The sequence below is a fragment of the Emys orbicularis genome, chromosome 3 (genome assembly GCF_028017835.1).
Source record: "Emys orbicularis isolate rEmyOrb1 chromosome 3, rEmyOrb1.hap1, whole genome shotgun sequence".
In the NCBI taxonomy this organism is placed as follows: Eukaryota; Metazoa; Chordata; order Testudines; family Emydidae; genus Emys; species Emys orbicularis.
This window is the reverse complement of record NC_088685.1, coordinates 106,963,430-106,980,194: the sequence shown is the minus strand read 5'-3', so window position 1 is coordinate 106,980,194 and position 16,765 is coordinate 106,963,430. Positions and strand designations below refer to the sequence as shown.

The window sequence follows — 16,765 nt, the reverse complement described above, 5'->3', positions numbered from 1 at the left end:
TCTGTTTCCCTTGGATGAGAAGTGACCAGTGAGTCCTGGACCTCAGAAATCTTCTCAATGAAAATATCATCAGAACTGATACCACTCTGTGAAACATTTTGGCTTTGACAAAATTACATTTTGGTGAACATGTCCCGACCAGCTCTAGTGAGCACCTCTCCATGAAGAGAATATGCTGTTCTCTGGCTATGATAAATGTCCAGAGATGACATTTCAAATAAGCCTCCTACTTAGCAAGGTTTTCATCTAAATTAGACTACCAATCTAAGAACATACGCTTGAATTTTTATTGCAGATGGAGTAGTTGATATATTTGGGCATAAAGCTTTTTGCCCAACTGCTCATTCTGGCTGACTTGGCTTGGAGCATACTTTCTTTCTCCATAAACTCTGGGTGACTGCCTTTATTGTGCCAATTTATTTTTTCAGTATATACAATCATAAGTGTTCTTAGTAACATGTATTGTAGCATTGTGTAAAACATTCCAATGTACATGTTTCACAAGACCTCAGGTACTTTGATGGACATTGTTATACAACATCCAGCTTTTTATTAAATGAAAATTTCCTTTACTTCCAGGTATTCCCAGCCTTTACATGAAGAAATCGCCCTGCATAAGCATCTCAAGCACAAGAACATTGTGCAGTACTTAGGTTCCTTTAGTGAGAATAGTTTTATTAAGATATTCATGGAACAGGTACCAGGGGGTAAGTGCTTTTTTAAAATATTTTTAAAATATAAAATTTTAGAATACTGTAACAATAGAGTAAATTTGTGTGAATAATATTTTAAAAATGTCCATGGCTATAAGCCACTTTTGTATGGAAATTGCACTAAGGCTGCATCTGGTAAAGTTGATGGTTTGAACAGACTAGGGAGTTGATTTGTATAGCTAATAGGAAAGGCTAGAATGACCTCACTGCACATTAAGCAGTGGGGGCTGTTGTCTGGCTTGTTGGAAAAAGATGTCTGCCCCTTTATGGGCTAGAGAGTCCGGGAGTGACTTTGAGGCAGCTGTAGACCAGGTCAGGGTGAGGACTCTGACCCATCCCCCACTGGTGACTGGCAGAGAGGAGGGATTATATAGGTCCATGTCAGTGCAGGAAAAGCCAGGATCTATGGGGCCCACCTCTCAGACTTGGGAGCTAATATGTTTTTGGCCGATTTTAAAGGGGGTGTTAGGATGGGTCTGGGAACGCTGCTAGGTATGGTGGGGAGGCAGCCGAGCTAATTGCTGGCGCCTCCTTATGTTACATGTCCAGTGCAGGTACCCCATAGTGAAGGGATACAGTGATCAGATAAAATGGATTGGTAAAGGATTTAAAGGTGGTCTTCTTTAAAGGAGAGGAAAAGGAGATTCATGGCTCCTATGACTGGTATGTTAGGGAGCCAACTCCTTCCTCCCTTGTAGGCTCCCCTCAACCCTTGTTCAAGGAGCAGGGTTGGCTGGGGACCAGGATGGGTAAGAGGGCTGACGGAAGTCCCCGGGTATATATTGAAATGATTATGGAATTACCTGCACTGTACACTTTTATCTGCCGGGTACTCCCAGACATTTAAGAATAAAGTTGCGGCCTAATTAAACCATATCCAGTGTCGCCTGTGCTTCTTCCAGCATAGTTGGGCAATTGTTGCCAAGGTGCCTGGATCCAACTTGATCAGGCTTCAGAGTAGAGCATGGTATGGAGACAGCACTTGTTGCTGTGACAGATGAGTTCCTCCAGTATATAGACTGGGGAAACAATCCACAGTCATCCTCATAGACTTCTTCGAAGCATTCAGTATAGTTGATTGCCAAAGAGGCTGCAGGGATGCACTGAAATTACCTAGTATATTTAGAGTCCTTCCTGCTAGGCCTCACCCAGCAGGTTGTGATAGACAATTATTCTTTCTATTCATCACTTGAGAAATCCCACAGATCAGTCATGCTACCATCTCAGTCATCTGTATAAAACCATGTGGGGAGCAGGTTTGTTGTCTGAAGTGTCAGCAATGTGCAGACAATACCCAGTTGTACACCACCGTCGTATGAGATGTAGCCACCACCAACTCAGAGTTTTTTCAAATGCCCAGGGGAGATGAAGAATCTAGATGAAGAGCAGCTGCCTGAAACTGAATATAGGCAAGACAAAAGTGATGCTGGTAGGAAAAAGGAAGTGGTTGGAAGACCTTTCCTTCTATCATCTTTGATTGAAGGCATTGCTGATTATTTTTTTTTTTTTAAAGTCAAGGATCTCTTAATTCTCAGTGTATGTGGAGGCCCTAATTGCCACGTCTGCAAAAGATACACATTTCTATCTGTGGCTAGCTACAAGACTGCACCCCATTGAGTAGAGATTGTAGAAACTTGTCTGCTGAGCAGTACAGATCACTGTGAACAAACCACCCCAGTGCTCTGCTTTTTTCACAGGCTCCTGAATGAATACAAAGTCCAGGTCAAGGTCTCTATTTTAATATAAATTCTGCATAGTATTGGCCGTAGCTATCTGAGAGAGCACCTCTCCTTCTAGGACCATGACCTCCATTAGCAGTTACGTTCCACTGGAAATATGAAACTGTTGGAAAAAGGTGGTAAATGGATGGAGGAGATAGAATCTTCATGGAAGCCCAACCTGGACTATGGAACTCACTCCTACATGAAATGAGCAGCTAGAACTAAATACAAAATCTATCCCTTGAATTAAGCTTTTCTACAAAATCTCTCCACACATACTTAGACACACTTTGTAGAGGAGCGGCCTCACCCCTGCAGCGCCTCCTGCTGGTCGTCTGGGGAATCAGCTCATCCAGCATCCTGGAGCGCCCCCTGCAGGCCGGTGATCCGCCTATCCTCTGGCCCCTGTGTCCCTCCCGGGTGCCCTTGTATCTGGGGTGCTGCCCCCTGGCAGTACACCCCTCAGTACTAGGGTCTCCCCTCACCAGGGAACCCCCACCCACTATCCCTACCTCGCCTCAGGATAAAGCCACTGCTAGTCACCAACTAGCCCCCGCTCCCTGGGGCAGACTGCAGTATAGGCCACTCATCATTGGCAAGGTTGGGTTTGGACCTGCTACCTTGGCCTACCTTTGGGCTGCCCTCTGCAACCCCCAGTACTCCTTGGCCTCCTACCAGGCCACAGCCTGGGGCTATCCAGGCTGGAGCTCCCCAGCTCCTCAGCCTTTCCCCAGCCCTGCTCCACTACAGGTACCCTATGTCTAGCTCCCTGCAGCCAGGCCCTTCTCTTCCTGAATGCAGAGAGAGACTCCTGGGTTCCTGGCTCCCAGCCTCTTATATAGGGACAGCCGAGGCCTGATTGGGGCGTGGCCCAGCTGTGGCTACTTCCCCAATCAGCCCAGTAGCTTTTCCAGCTGCAGCCCTCTGCCAGGGCTGTTTTAAGCCCTTCCTGGCAGGAGCGGGGTAGCCACCCCATTACACACTTCCTTTATGTTTCCTTTCAGTTTGCTTCTCTGTAGGCAAAGAAATGTGACTTTGATTAGCAGTATACTAAAGGGCGTGGGACATGCTTACTTGAAAGACCACATCTCTTCCCTAGGCCATATTGCTCCAGCTATGGTTGGTGGAGCTGTTCAAATTGGATTCCTCCTGGTTTAACAAAGAAGGGGGAGACTGATTGTAAAGCATTCTACATGAGGGGCCTGTAGTTATGGAACAAGTTTCCACACTCTCGGTCTGGGAATGTTGACCTGGAAGTGCATACTTCAAGGCCTGTCCTTTTGCCCAGGTATTTGAAGGGTGTAGAGTTTTATGGGACGATTTTTTATCAGGGCAGAGGGGGGACAGAGTTTTGGTGGGGAAAGTTCACCAACTGTGCTGTGTCAGGGGTTGAGACTTGCTTGATTTTTTTCCTGAGAGTTCAGTGCTGGTTTTGAGTTTGTTTGGCATTATTTAAAAGCAACAACACTGAGTACTGTTTAGCCAATGATCATCATGAATGAAAAGAAATACAGATTTTTTAAAAAGTTTGATTATAGATAAATGTAAGAATGTTCGGTGTTATGGAGGATGTCTACATTTTAGTAAAGGTGTATTCTGTTCCTGGTAGTGTGGTTACATTTATTACTTGACACAAGCTAAGGCCAGAAAGAACAATCTCTGAGCTAAGTTTACTCTGTTTTTCCCCCCCCAAAAAAAATTTATAGGCAGCCTTTCTGCTCTTCTGCGTTCAAAATGGGGACCACTAAAAGATAACGAGCAGACAATTGGTTTTTACACCAAGCAGATTCTTGAAGGATTAAAATACCTCCATGATAATCAGATAGTGCATCGAGACATAAAGGTGAGAAGGTGCTATGAATCACAGTCATGGGTTCATTTAACAGGGAAAAGTCAAATAAAAAATATTCTGTGGAAAGTTGGGAAAGAGTTATAGAGGGTTGGGAGGAAAGAAGGAACTTCCACAATGAGATTCTTCATGCAGACCTGACAATGGGAAATCATTTTTCTGAAAAAGTTGGAAGAATCTTGTGAATCTTTGGTGTTTCTTTCCTCTATCAGTATTCTTTACGGAAATTCTGTAGGTGGGGAAGCATACACAAGTCCTGATGTTTCATTTTAGAGAGGGAGCACCTTAAAATGGAACTGTAGAAGGCAGCAACAATGATTCTCTCCCCCTCCCCCCCCGCCTTAAATATCCCTTTAGAGTAATTATTGTGTATAAAAGAATGCGCTTTGAAAATGTGTGCTGCAAGTTGTCTTACATTAACAGTCACTAGAGAAAAATAATTGGTCTAAATGTTCTGTCCTTCAGGGTGATAACGTGCTTATCAACACATACAGTGGAGTTCTAAAGATTTCAGACTTTGGCACATCAAAGAGACTTGCGGGGATCAATCCGTGTACTGAAACTTTCACTGGTATGTTTCTAGTTTACAGTGTCTTCCAATTTGAAAGCAAAAGAAGAATAGTTATGACTGCAGGGTCAGATCCTGCAGTGGCTTCACATGCAGAACTTCCATGGACTTCAAATCAATGTATATAGTAGCTGGAGGAATGGGCTTGTTTTACTTGCTTAATCTTAAATTATAAACTTTATCTTAGTGAGTTGAATTGTATGTGCTGGTAGAGAGGAATGCCATTGCTGACATTACTTGAGAGATTCAAATCCTCCTAGGCAAGATAGGCCTCTTTTCCCCAGGTTCCTGGTTATCATTCTTGTGCACACAGTTTTTAATCTTGCTGCCTCACTGATCCAAAAGTAACTTTTCCTTTGTTTGCTTAATCTGCCTAACTCCACCTCAAGAATTTGTCCTTAATTTGATCTTCCTCCTGCTTGAAAACCTAATTCAAACTTATTGAACTGTGGGTGTATATATATATATATATCCCTTTAGAATAATACACATTTTATATATATAATTAATTATATATATAATTAATAATCACTTTTCAATGTGTGTATTTCAATTCCCTCTTTCAGTGTTTGCTAAATTCTTGCTCTCTGAATTTGAGAGTGCAGAATGCTATGGTTAAATGGCTCTTTCACTCCAAGAAGTAGAATCCTATCACCTCACTAATCAGTTCCTTTCCATCTCTGAATCCAATTCAAAATTGCCCTCCTAATTTTTTCTGTTGGCATATAATGTGACTATGTGAAAATAGGACCTGATCCAAAGCCCACTGAAGTCCATTGAGTTTCAACATTGACTTTGGGGGACTTCAGATCAGTAGCAAACATCATTCACTTTTGGCCTTAACTAAAAGTATTCTTTTGAAATCTATGAGGATAATTTTTTTAAGTGACTAACATTCCTCCCTGCCCATCCGCATTGTTCCCCTGTCCTCCTTAGCTGTCTCCCTCATCATCTGAGTTTTAAATTTAAAAAGGTGTGTTTTTAATCAGGTACCCTTCAGTATATGGCACCAGAAATAATAGACAAAGGGCCACGAGGCTATGGAAAAGCTGCCGACATCTGGTCTTTGGGGTGCACCATCATTGAAATGGCCACAGGGAAGCCTCCATTTTATGAACTGGGAGAGCCACAGGCAGCTATGTTTAAGGTAAGACCTCTTTCTTAGACCGTTCTGTTCAGGTCCATTGTTTTTTGTAAACAAAGGAAATCTTATGACTGTATTAAAAGATAGAGAGTGGGAGAACAGCAAGGATAAGATAAAGAAAATGCCCCTTTAATGAGCATATTAGAACGAATGTGTTATCTGATGTGATTCAATTGAGGGGGAGTGCTGTATTGTTTTGAAGAAGACCGAAATGGAGCAACAAAAGGCTGTTCACAAATCTGTTACATTTTTTTTTTATGTCTATTCCATTTTAACATGGTGAGCCAGTGAGCAGTGCATCCTCTTTCTGTGAGACCCTCTTTGGGAGCAAGAGAATTTTTCAGATATTCTAGTAAAATGCAGGTAATTAATGGTGATTTTGTTTCATTGATTTCAGTAGGTTTTAAGGAAGAGGTTTTAGTAAGTCTGTATCAAAAGCAGATAGCAATGTTTATGAGAAAAGACTTCTGGTTTCTCTTCGTTTACTCTTTCATCTCTCTCAGGTGGGAATGTTTAAAATACACCCAGAGATTCCTGAATCCATGTCAGCAGAGGCCAAAGCCTTCATACTGCGTTGCTTTGAACCAGACCCCGACAAGCGAACTTTTGCTAATGAACTACTTGTAGATGAGTTTTTAAAGATTTCAAGCAAGAAGAGAAAATCCCAAACAAAACTCTCAGGTAATTGTATCACTGAGATGTATCTGGTAGAGTTTTACCTCATTAAAGAGACTGTTTCCTATAACCATAGGTCATAACTTCTGAGACTAAAGCAATGTATCCTCTGTCTTGATGAATATTTAGCAGTAAACCTCTATTTATCTATGACCTATGGAAGCAGAACAGGTCTATAACGGGGGACTGGACTAGAAGACCTCTTAAGGTCCCTTCCAATCCTATGATTCTATAAGAGCATAATTTTATCACCATTTGTATGGAAATGTTCCAGATAAAGTATTTTATATAGTTTTGGAAAGTCCTTAGAAATGTTCTAATTTAAAACATACTTGCACAACCGATTAATAAGCAACATTTGTTGATTACAAAGCAAAAATAGTTTAATATAAAAGACTGCAAAATTTGTTGAAAGCTTTGATTTCTATGACAGGCATTAAAACAAACTGAGATTCATTTTTTCTAAGGGTTACCATTGCTAGAAATATTAAGATGTTTGAAATTTACTTTAAACTTAAACTGAATAGAAGAATCTTCTTACTTTAGCTACTATATACAAAGTTATTACACAGATTATACCACTGGCTTTGGTTTTTGTTTTAAATTGTGGAGCACAAGTGGTTTCTTTGACAGCATAAGTGATGTATTTATTTAAATGTGGAAAATATGCCTGCTGCATTTAAGAAAACATTTTTATCAAGATACCTAAAATAAAGAAGAAATGTTAGATCACCATGTTAACTTGTTTGGAGAAAAAAAACAAATAAAAATAGATTAAATTCCAATTTCTCTTTTCAATTGAAATCAGAGACTGATTAGATAAATGACAGTCTAGATATTGTTAGCATGCACAGTACAACTGAGAGGAAAGAATTTATTACCTACACTATATTTGCTCAGTTACATTTACCATATGATGAATATTTTTGTTTGCTTTTCCTCCCACAGCTCTTTCAGCTAACTCAAATGGTGAGTTTTAATATTCTAAATTTTTTCCTCAAAACGTGTAACTATGTTGATAGAACGAAAATCATTTACTCACTCTGCGGTAAATTACCACACCTAAAAACTGCACAGATGAGATAATTGGACACAATTATCAAACCAAACAGTCTATTATTCTTAGGAAGCCATAACCTGATCACATAGGTTTAAAGTACTGTATATCAGGGGTTCTCAACCTTTTTCTCTCTGAGACCCCCCTCGACATGCTATAAAAACTCCAGGGCCCAGCGGGGGCCGAGGGGTGTGTGTCTCGGGGCCAGGGCCTGGGGCATAAGCATAGTTTGACTTCTATTTTTAGGGCAGGGGGGGAAAGGGTCCAGTGGGGCTCCAGCCATCTCCGCATGGCAGGGTCTAGGGAGGGAGCGCTACTTCCACTCCTTGACTTATCTCAGCAGGCCACCCAGCCTGTCTGGGTTGGGGGGGTGGGGCACTCAACCAAAAATTATAACTCAAAGGTGTGGGGCTTCGCTCAAAAAGTTTGAAAACAGCTTAGGGTGCAGGGAGGGGGTAGCTAGGGCTCTGTGCGGGCAGGGGGTAGCTCAGGGTGCAGGGAGAGCGTAGCTCAGGGTGTAGGGAGAAGGGTATTAGGGGCTGTGTGCTGGGAGGACTCCCCTGCGGTCCCTATTCCCTGAGGGCTCTGCCAGCCACGGAGCCAGGTCTCCCTGCCCAGGCAGCTCTTACCGGCTGCGTGAGCGAAGTGGGCTGGGAGCTGAGGAGCAGTTTCAACGTGGGTCACCAGTAGGAGAGGAGGGAATGCTGCTGCTGCCTGCTCCATGGCACCAGCCAGAGCAGCAGCTGCCCCGCATTGCCCGGCTCCTGCTTCCCACCTCCGACCTGGCCAGGTGGTGGGGAGAGGAGGTGGGGGGAAGTGTGGAGCTGCCCCCGAGACTGCCGTACTCTTGTGCTGCATTTGGGGGGGGGGAATGCCCTCCATGTTCCCAACTCTGCCCAGGGGCTCAGGGCTTCTGCCCCACAGGGAGCACCAGGGCTTGGGGCTCTGGGATTCAGCCCCATGCTGGGGGGGGGGGGGAGGGAGGAGCGGCGGAGGGCAGGGCTCTGTGGATCGGGGCTTCAGCCCCACGCCTCCTGGCTTCAGCCCCGCAGCCCACTTGAAAGGTCTCGCGGACCCCCAGGGTTGAGAACCGCTGCTGTATATAATCAGGTTAGGTTACGGTTTGACAGGGCAGGTGGCTAATATCTTGCCTATCATGGGCCTTGTTGTTTATAGTAACAGTTCCAGTCGAAATGGTGCATGGCACCTGAAACAGCAAGGTGTCAAAGGGACTTTTGCTTGGAATAGTAGTCTTTGTCTCCATTTTTAATCATTTTTTCAATTACCTAAACTCTGAGATGCCATATAAGAGTTTGAATAGGGTGACCAGATGTCCCGATTTTATAGGGACAGTCCCGATATTTGGGGCTTTGTCTGATATAGGCACCCATTTCCCCCCATCCCCATCCCGATTTTTCACACTTGCTGTCTGGTCACCCTAAGTTTGAATGAGAATTCAGAACCTTCTTGCCGCAACAGCAAGTGTGCTGTTTATAGAAAAAGCTAACTCAGAGTTAACTTGCATGTGTCACACTTTTGTCCAAAAAAACCAACCCCGGGTTATCTTCCAAATTCACCGAGGGTGAAATTTAGCTTAGTATAGCGGGCTTGTGTGAAGGGCCTAGCACAGGGGTGGGCAAATTTTTTGGGCCGAGGACAACATCTGGGTGGGGAAATTGTATGCAGGGCCGGGGCAGGGGGTTGGGGTGCAGGAAGGAGTGCGGGGTGTGGGAGGGGGTGCGGTGTGCGGTGTGCAGGAAGGGGCTCAGGGCAGGGGTGCAGGAGGGGTGCAGGTGTATGAGGGGGCTCAGGGAAGGGGGTTGGGGTGCAGGAGGGTGTGGGGTGTACGAGGGGGCTCAGGGCAAGGAGTTAGGGTGCAGGAGGGGTGTGAGGTGCAGGCAGGGGGCTTAGGGCAGGGAGTTGGGGGCAGGGTGCGGGAGGGGTTCGGGGTACAGTAGGAGGCTCAGGGCAGGGGGTTGGGGTGCAGGAGGTGTGTGAGGGGGCTCAGGGCAGGGAGTTGGGGTGCAAGGTGCAGGCAGGGGGCTCAGGGCAGGAAGTTCGGGGGCGGGGTGCAGGGAGGGGTTCGGGCTCCGGGGTGGCAGCAGTGCGTACCAGGGCCAGGGCAGGCTCCCTGCCTGCCTGCCCTGTCCCCGGCCCCGCGCCGCTCCAGGCCCCTGGGGGTGGGGGGGGCGGAGGGCTCCACGTGCGCTGTCCTTGCTGTGCCTCGAGGTACCTCCCCCGAAGCTCCCATTGGCCACGTTTCCCTGTTCCCGGCCGATGGGAGCTGCGGGGGGCGGTGCCTGGAGGCAAGAGCAACGCACGGAGCCCTCTGCCCCCCCCGCCCGGGGGCCGCAGGGGCGTGGTGCCAGCCGCTTCTAGAGAGCAGTGCAGGGCCCGCGGCGCCACAGGGGGCAATCCTGCAGGCTGGATCCAAAGCCCTGAGGCGCCGGATCTGGCCGGCAGGTTGTAGTTTGCCCACCCCTGGCCTAGCACCACTTAAGCTTGAAATTATTCCCATTGAAGTCAATGGGACTTTTGCCATTGACTTCAAAGAGAGAAGGATTGTGCCCCTAATGTAAGGCTTAAATTGTTGCAAGGGTCTTGGGCAGACCCTCTGTGCTGAGATATAATACTCTGAGAGAATGCTTAGAGGTGCTCTGGAATGAATGTATACATAAGCACTGTAGCTCTGGGAGTTTATTATATCTTAACTTTGTAAAGTCCAAAATGCCCAGTAAGTTGAGATGGTCCCAGGTCTCTAAGAACTGTTCATCTAAAATACGTTATGACTCCTTCCAGTAGCTGAGAGCTCTTTTCAAGTAACATCTTAAAATGCTTTTATTTTATTTATTTATATATATATATATATATATATATATAACTGAGGTGGGAGGTTGGAGTTTACCTTTTCTGCCTCATCTTAAAAGAATAACTTTCTTTTCAGAATTAAGGTATAGCCATTGTAGCTTAGACCATTTGTGATAGTTTTGCAACACTAATTTTCTGATTGTTCCTTCATGAGTAGAATACCTTCGGAGCATATCTTTGCCTGTTCCTGTTCTGGTAGAAGATACGAGCAGTAGCAGTGAATATGGCTCTGTTTCACCTGACACAGACTTAAAAATTGATCCATTCTCTTTCAAATCAAGAGCCAAATCGTGTGGAGAAAAAGATGCAAAAGGAATCCAGTCCCTTTTTCTGAGGTAAGAGCTATGTTGTCTTCATGTTGCTTCACGAATTAGGAATGTAGTTTTTTGTTTTTTATAAATGTTAATTTTCATCATGTAAACTTTCAGCATCCCAGATGAGAATTTTGAGGATCATAGTGCTCCTCCTTCACCTGAAGAGAAAGATTCTGGGTTCTTCATGCTAAAAAAGGACAGTGAACGGAGAGCCACTCTCCACAGAATATTAACAGAGGACCAAGAGAAGGTGGTGAGGAACTTAATGGAAGCCTTAGCTCAGGTAAAATAACTTGCAGGCAGACAAAAATAGCATGTAATTTTGCAGGTTTCCGGTAAGCGTGTACATGCATATGTGTAAATATATATATTAAACCAGGTGTCAGGCACAAAATAAGGTTTGACAATCTATAGGTGGCTGATATAATGTAGGACTTGAGAGAGTGCAATTGTATTGACGATAAAAATATGCACCAAAATTATATTTGTGTTGCCGTACATTTGTATTTTACCTTATTCATAACTACTGCCTCTATGGGCGGACAGATATCAACTGGTTGAACAATGGAAGAAAATATATGAACATTTTAATGAAATTTCATTTTTGCCAACATTTTTTTCTAACAGAACTAATAAAGGATGATGACTTAATATATGTAATGATCAGTCTAATCAACTCCAAAAGTGTAAGCCAGGGATATTCAACCTGTGGCTCTAGAGTTACATGTGTCTCTTTTGGAGTTCGTGCATCTGGCTGGTTCCTTTGCCCAAGTTGGTCTCATGTCAGACTATAGCAAGTAAAATAGACTAGACACATCCCTGTCCTTTCCAGCTGCTATGAAAAGGAGCAATTGAAAGAACAGCCAGCCCCATCCCTCACAGCAGTTAGGAGTGGAGGTGGAGGGAGAGAGAAGAGAGTGTCAGGTGGAGCTGCAGAAAGCCACACAATAATAACGCATTACCTCCTGACACTACTCTGGGTGATTCATTCTGACATCAGTACAGGAGGATGTAGAATAATCAACAATTCTTCATCACACTGCAAATGTTGCAACACTGTAGTCAGATGATGTGATTTTTGTCATTGTTTTTGCAGTCTGTAACTGCATTTCATTCTCAAGGCTGAGTATCTTTGCTCTAAATCATGCTTTGTATGTAAAATATGGTCCATGGTATTTAGGTTTTTAAAAAAGGTCTGATCAAGAAATTATGGTTCAAATTTAAAAGTCTGATTTGTTTGGTAAACCTTTCTAAAGGTACCTAGCACTATTGCTGTGGATAGAAACTGTTGCCATAACAATAGAATGAGGTTATCTAGTTCTTGTAGAATCAACCATTGAAATAGTGGTTGAGAAGGGTTAAAAACTGGAGGAAGTAAAACAGATGTGTCCCAAAACCTCTATTTGTTGAAGTGCTGCTATAACAGATATAACTATCAGTGCATGTGTCAATGGAACAATGTAAATAAATGGAAGAGGACGAAACTGAATTATTTATATACAGAGAAATTCCTGAGGCTTGACATAATCATGACAAAAGAATGGAAAAAATAGCAGGAAGCAAAAAGCAACGTGCTCTTCTGCTTCAGAAATCAGTGTTAGGTATCTCTGCAAATATTTATCTGACATTAATCAAAATAACTCTCTGTAATATTATGTGAGTAACTAAAATTTTTCCCCTTGAGTTTATTTTAATGACTTGTGATATTTTCATATTTTTTCCCCACAATTGTAATTCAGATTTAATTTCAGCTGGCATAACTGAAAGTTATATATATAAAAAAAACCTCTCTGACCCCATACCTATTGCTTTCTGTAGTATTCTCCAAAAATTACCTTTCAAGCATTTTGGTATATTCTTAGCTGACAGAAGCTTTAACATAAAGTAGAGATTTCAGAAATGTGAGCACATATGTGAATGAGACAGATCGTTGATTGCATTCACAGTATATTGATAGTAGTCTGTGAAAAATTCAGGCCATATGTAAGTGTAGCTATAGTGTGAAAATTCCATATTGGGGTGAACCTTCTGCTTGGAGTTAAGCACTCAGGATGAAATTCACCCCTTACAAAGCCCTCTGCATCAAGGAAGAACCACTTAAGCCCTACTTTAAGGCCTAAATTAGGACTTCACCTTGTAGTGGCCCTCAGCAGAGGATAAATTTCACTCTCTGGACCTAAAAGTTTTAATAACAGTGAGATATGCATTTCTCCATACATCTTGCTGAAATATATTCCTTGCACAAAATAAATGAGTGGCAATGTGCAGCATATACTTTTTGGTAATTAAAGGAATGTCTGTTTTAGAGGTAAATTTTCTGGAATATAGAGGGGGCAAAGGTTATTTATTGTGCATCGACTCATATTGGTTAAAACTATTGGATATAAAATTTAAGATATGTGCTTTAGGCTGAATTTGTTCCTTTTTGTTCCTCTAACAGGGAGCTGAAGAACCCAAACTAAAATGGGAGCACATCGCAACTCTCGTTGCCAGCCTCAGAGAATTTGTAAGGTCAACTGATCGCAAAATCATTGCGACCACTCTTTCAAAACTGAAACTGGAATTAGACTTTGACAGTCACGGTATTAGTCAAGTCCAGTTGGTGCTATTTGGTTTTCAAGATGCTGTAAGTAGACACTTTCAGAAGTTTTGCTGTATGAAGTCTCAGTTAAAAGGCCAAATTAAAGACTGGCATAAGCTGATGAAAATTCATTGACCTCAGCCCAGAGTTACCCAAATGAGAACACTTGAGGGCTCCAGTTCTAATAATAACAATTGGAACCTTCCGCCCACGGTCAGCTTTTGGCTTGGCTTCCATGCGATCCTTTGGGCAGCAAGTATGTCCTGACCACAATCACTATCTCCCGCCCCCCAGATCTATGCGTCTTCACAGATAAACAGCAGGAGGGTCCAGCATGCTTCTGAAAATATTACACCATATTCCTCAAGTAGGAAAGCCTCAAAAAATGTAGTGGTTGGGGGTTTTTTGGTAAATAAATACAAAATTGTGCTGCATGTATACAGATCTCTTGGACTTGACTCAGCTAAGAAATTAATGCATTTAAAAAATCCCAACAAACTAAACCATATATAGTTTATAATATTGCCGTTGTATTCGTGTCCTGATGCAAGAGATCCAGTAGCAAAATTTGGCCAAATCTGAGTTGTAAACCTTTACCCCAAACTATGATGAAATGGCTATTTTTTTTATATGCCAGTAGCTAATGTAATACTGGCAATCCCCACAATGATAAATAGGACACAGAAATGGAGTCCCTTTAAATAGCCATCTTATTAAAAAGCAGTATTGCTCTCCCAGAGCCTGCTTTAAATGTTATTACAAATTCTCTGCTAACACTTGTTTTAAAGGGGCAAAAGTTATCTTGTTTCGTTCAGGGCTGAATAACTGATATTGGGAGAATTTGACTTTGTGCCCTGGTTGGATCCATGAGGTTAAAATGACATAAAGACAAAAGAAGGGCACTCAAGGTGATGCCCCCAGGAACATTTTAAATCTAGGGCTCTCCAAAAGTAGAGAGACTATTTGAAAAGGTTGCCTGGTCTTGTACATGGCGTAAGTGAGCACAGAATTATATACCACTTCCCCAGAAGGCCAGCATAGAAAATAAAGCAATTGTAGGAAGGTTTCCTGCCTCCCTCATGGAGTTTTTCACCTTGAATGTCCTCCTCCTGCCCTCTGTTCTGTTTAGTCTTGCAATACATCATGGATCAAACCCGGGCTGCAGCATTAATAATGCACAACAAAGTCAAACCTTCCATATCAGATATTCAATCCAATACAAAGCAGGAGGCCCTTTGCCCCTTTAAATCTAAGCCATGATCATACGAATGGAATGAAAAAAATCTCTGAATGTTTGATAAATTGCAGTACACCGCTGACTCATTCCCTTTGTATAAAATGCCTAATGATGTCACAAGCATGAAATAGCACAATTCAGAATACTTGAACTCCATTAATGTGCACAATAATGGGTACAGCAGAACAGCTACCTCACAATTGTCACGGCATTGGTCGTGGTAACTCCAGATGCATGTACATTATCTTATTTCCAATTTGAACACCACCTTGTTCATACAGTCCTCTTTTCCACCTTGTACTCAGTCCCATAGTAAATTTACCAGAATACCCACATCTTGAATTGAAAGCCCACTGACTTGAGGAAGTTCTGTAAAATCTGTCATTGGGTAAAAGATAATGAGCTGGCCTGCTGAAGAGGCCATACAAAGAATGTAAACAGAAGGCTTTAAACAAAATAGTCCTGGATCCTACCAAGAAGAGTCCCAGTGAGGAAGCAGGGGTTTATTGGGAATTTCTCTTTCCCGGTGGAGAGTAACAAAGCAGTAGATACACATTCTCCACTGCAACTCTCAGAGATTGAGGTAGAAGTTCAGATAGAAGCAGCTTTGTATCACTTTATTGGTGAAGGCAAATGGCCGAGAATCACTATTTAAAGCAATTGGGATGTTTTGGGAGAAGAATCTGGCTGGCTATGCGATCCCAATCAGAAAGAGTTCTGCAATTTTAGTATCCTGAAAACTGACATTACAGAAAACAGGACACACGTGTGTGAGAACAGGGACCATTCTAGAGATATCAGAATGGGTGGCACTTAATGTCTGTATGGTAAGTGTCAGCGTTTGTTTCCACACAGTGACTCTTTTGGTAGGAGTTTTTTGTCCCATTATATATCATTGGGTTACAAGGCAAACCAATGACAATATTTCAGCATCCCCGACACAGGCCTCTCTTCTGTCACTTTCTTCTCTTCCAAATACAGTGCTTATTTTAGGACAGGCCTCTTCCATTTCCTGGGAACAGGAAATAGTTAAAACAAGAACTTTTTGAATCCAGGTCCCAATGTTGTAGGGGACCTAGATAAAGCATTGAAGTCAGTGGGAGCTGTGTAGCCTCAGACCTCTATCACAGAAAAACAGCTTAAATTGAGATATCACACTCTTCTCTAATATCAGGATATTGCTAAAAATGGGGGAAATTATCTCCTTTATTCTCAGGACGCATGGGTAGTAAGGGCTGATAGTCAGGATATCCTGATCAAGGCACTGGCGAAAAAAAGTTTTGTTTTGTATTCTAAAGTGCTTAGTCATGCTACTGTGGATGTTTGTGTTCCTTGACAAAGTCACATTATGCCTCTTCGGTGCGGAAAACAGCTTGAACTTTGTGCTCATTAAAGGCTCAATCCTGCAAGGTGCTGAATACTTCCAGGCAGGTGTTGAGCAGCCTCAACTTTCATAACGTCAATACACCTCTCAGGAGGTGCTCAACACCTTGCCTGACTGGTTTCTGAACCCTGTGGTTGGGCTTATTCAGGAGCATAGCATTCTTCTTATGATAGGACATAAGAAGCTTGCTAGCAATTCTCTTACAACATGACAGACTGCCATCTAGTGGCCATTGTAATAAAGAAATGAGAATAGATTTTACAGTTGTCTTTGGGCAATAATAGAACACATCTTCATTTGAACTTCCATCCATCACCCAAAAACAACATCATCTTTGTGACATCACTGTTATTTCCTACAAGAAGATTATGACAACCTTCAGAAGAGAGAAATAAGCTGATCCTGTTTTCATGAAGTGCTTTCAAAATAAAACCCGAGGAAAAGACATAGAAAATATCCTATTAGTCCCCACAGAGGAAATTTTTCTATGAGGCATTTATGGATCTTTATTAGAATGAACTTCTAAATGTAATTTAATTTGTCTTGCTGAAAAGTTTTGAGTCCTGCTCCCTTATATATCCTACTGCTGTTGGTTTCACCTGTCAGCTTTTCCTGTATAGCCCTGGTGGCCTAGTTCGAGAGCCAGCTTGTGAA

General features: G+C 42.8%; 1 protein-coding gene across 1 annotated transcript in view; it reads left to right on the top strand.

The window, feature by feature from the left end:
* MAP3K5 (mitogen-activated protein kinase kinase kinase 5) overlaps window positions 1-16,765 on the top strand; it is a 154,317-nt gene that overhangs the window by 124,159 nt on the left and 13,393 nt on the right. Inside the window, exons 16-24 of the mRNA XM_065400534.1 lie at window positions 580-707; window positions 4,141-4,277; window positions 4,749-4,854; window positions 5,841-5,998; window positions 6,499-6,676; window positions 7,619-7,639; window positions 10,753-10,930; window positions 11,024-11,192; window positions 13,350-13,535. Coding sequence (XP_065256606.1) covers window positions 580-707; window positions 4,141-4,277; window positions 4,749-4,854; window positions 5,841-5,998; window positions 6,499-6,676; window positions 7,619-7,639; window positions 10,753-10,930; window positions 11,024-11,192; window positions 13,350-13,535 — 1,261 coding nt within the window. The remainder of the gene's footprint in view (window positions 1-579; window positions 708-4,140; window positions 4,278-4,748; window positions 4,855-5,840; window positions 5,999-6,498; window positions 6,677-7,618; window positions 7,640-10,752; window positions 10,931-11,023; window positions 11,193-13,349; window positions 13,536-16,765) is intronic.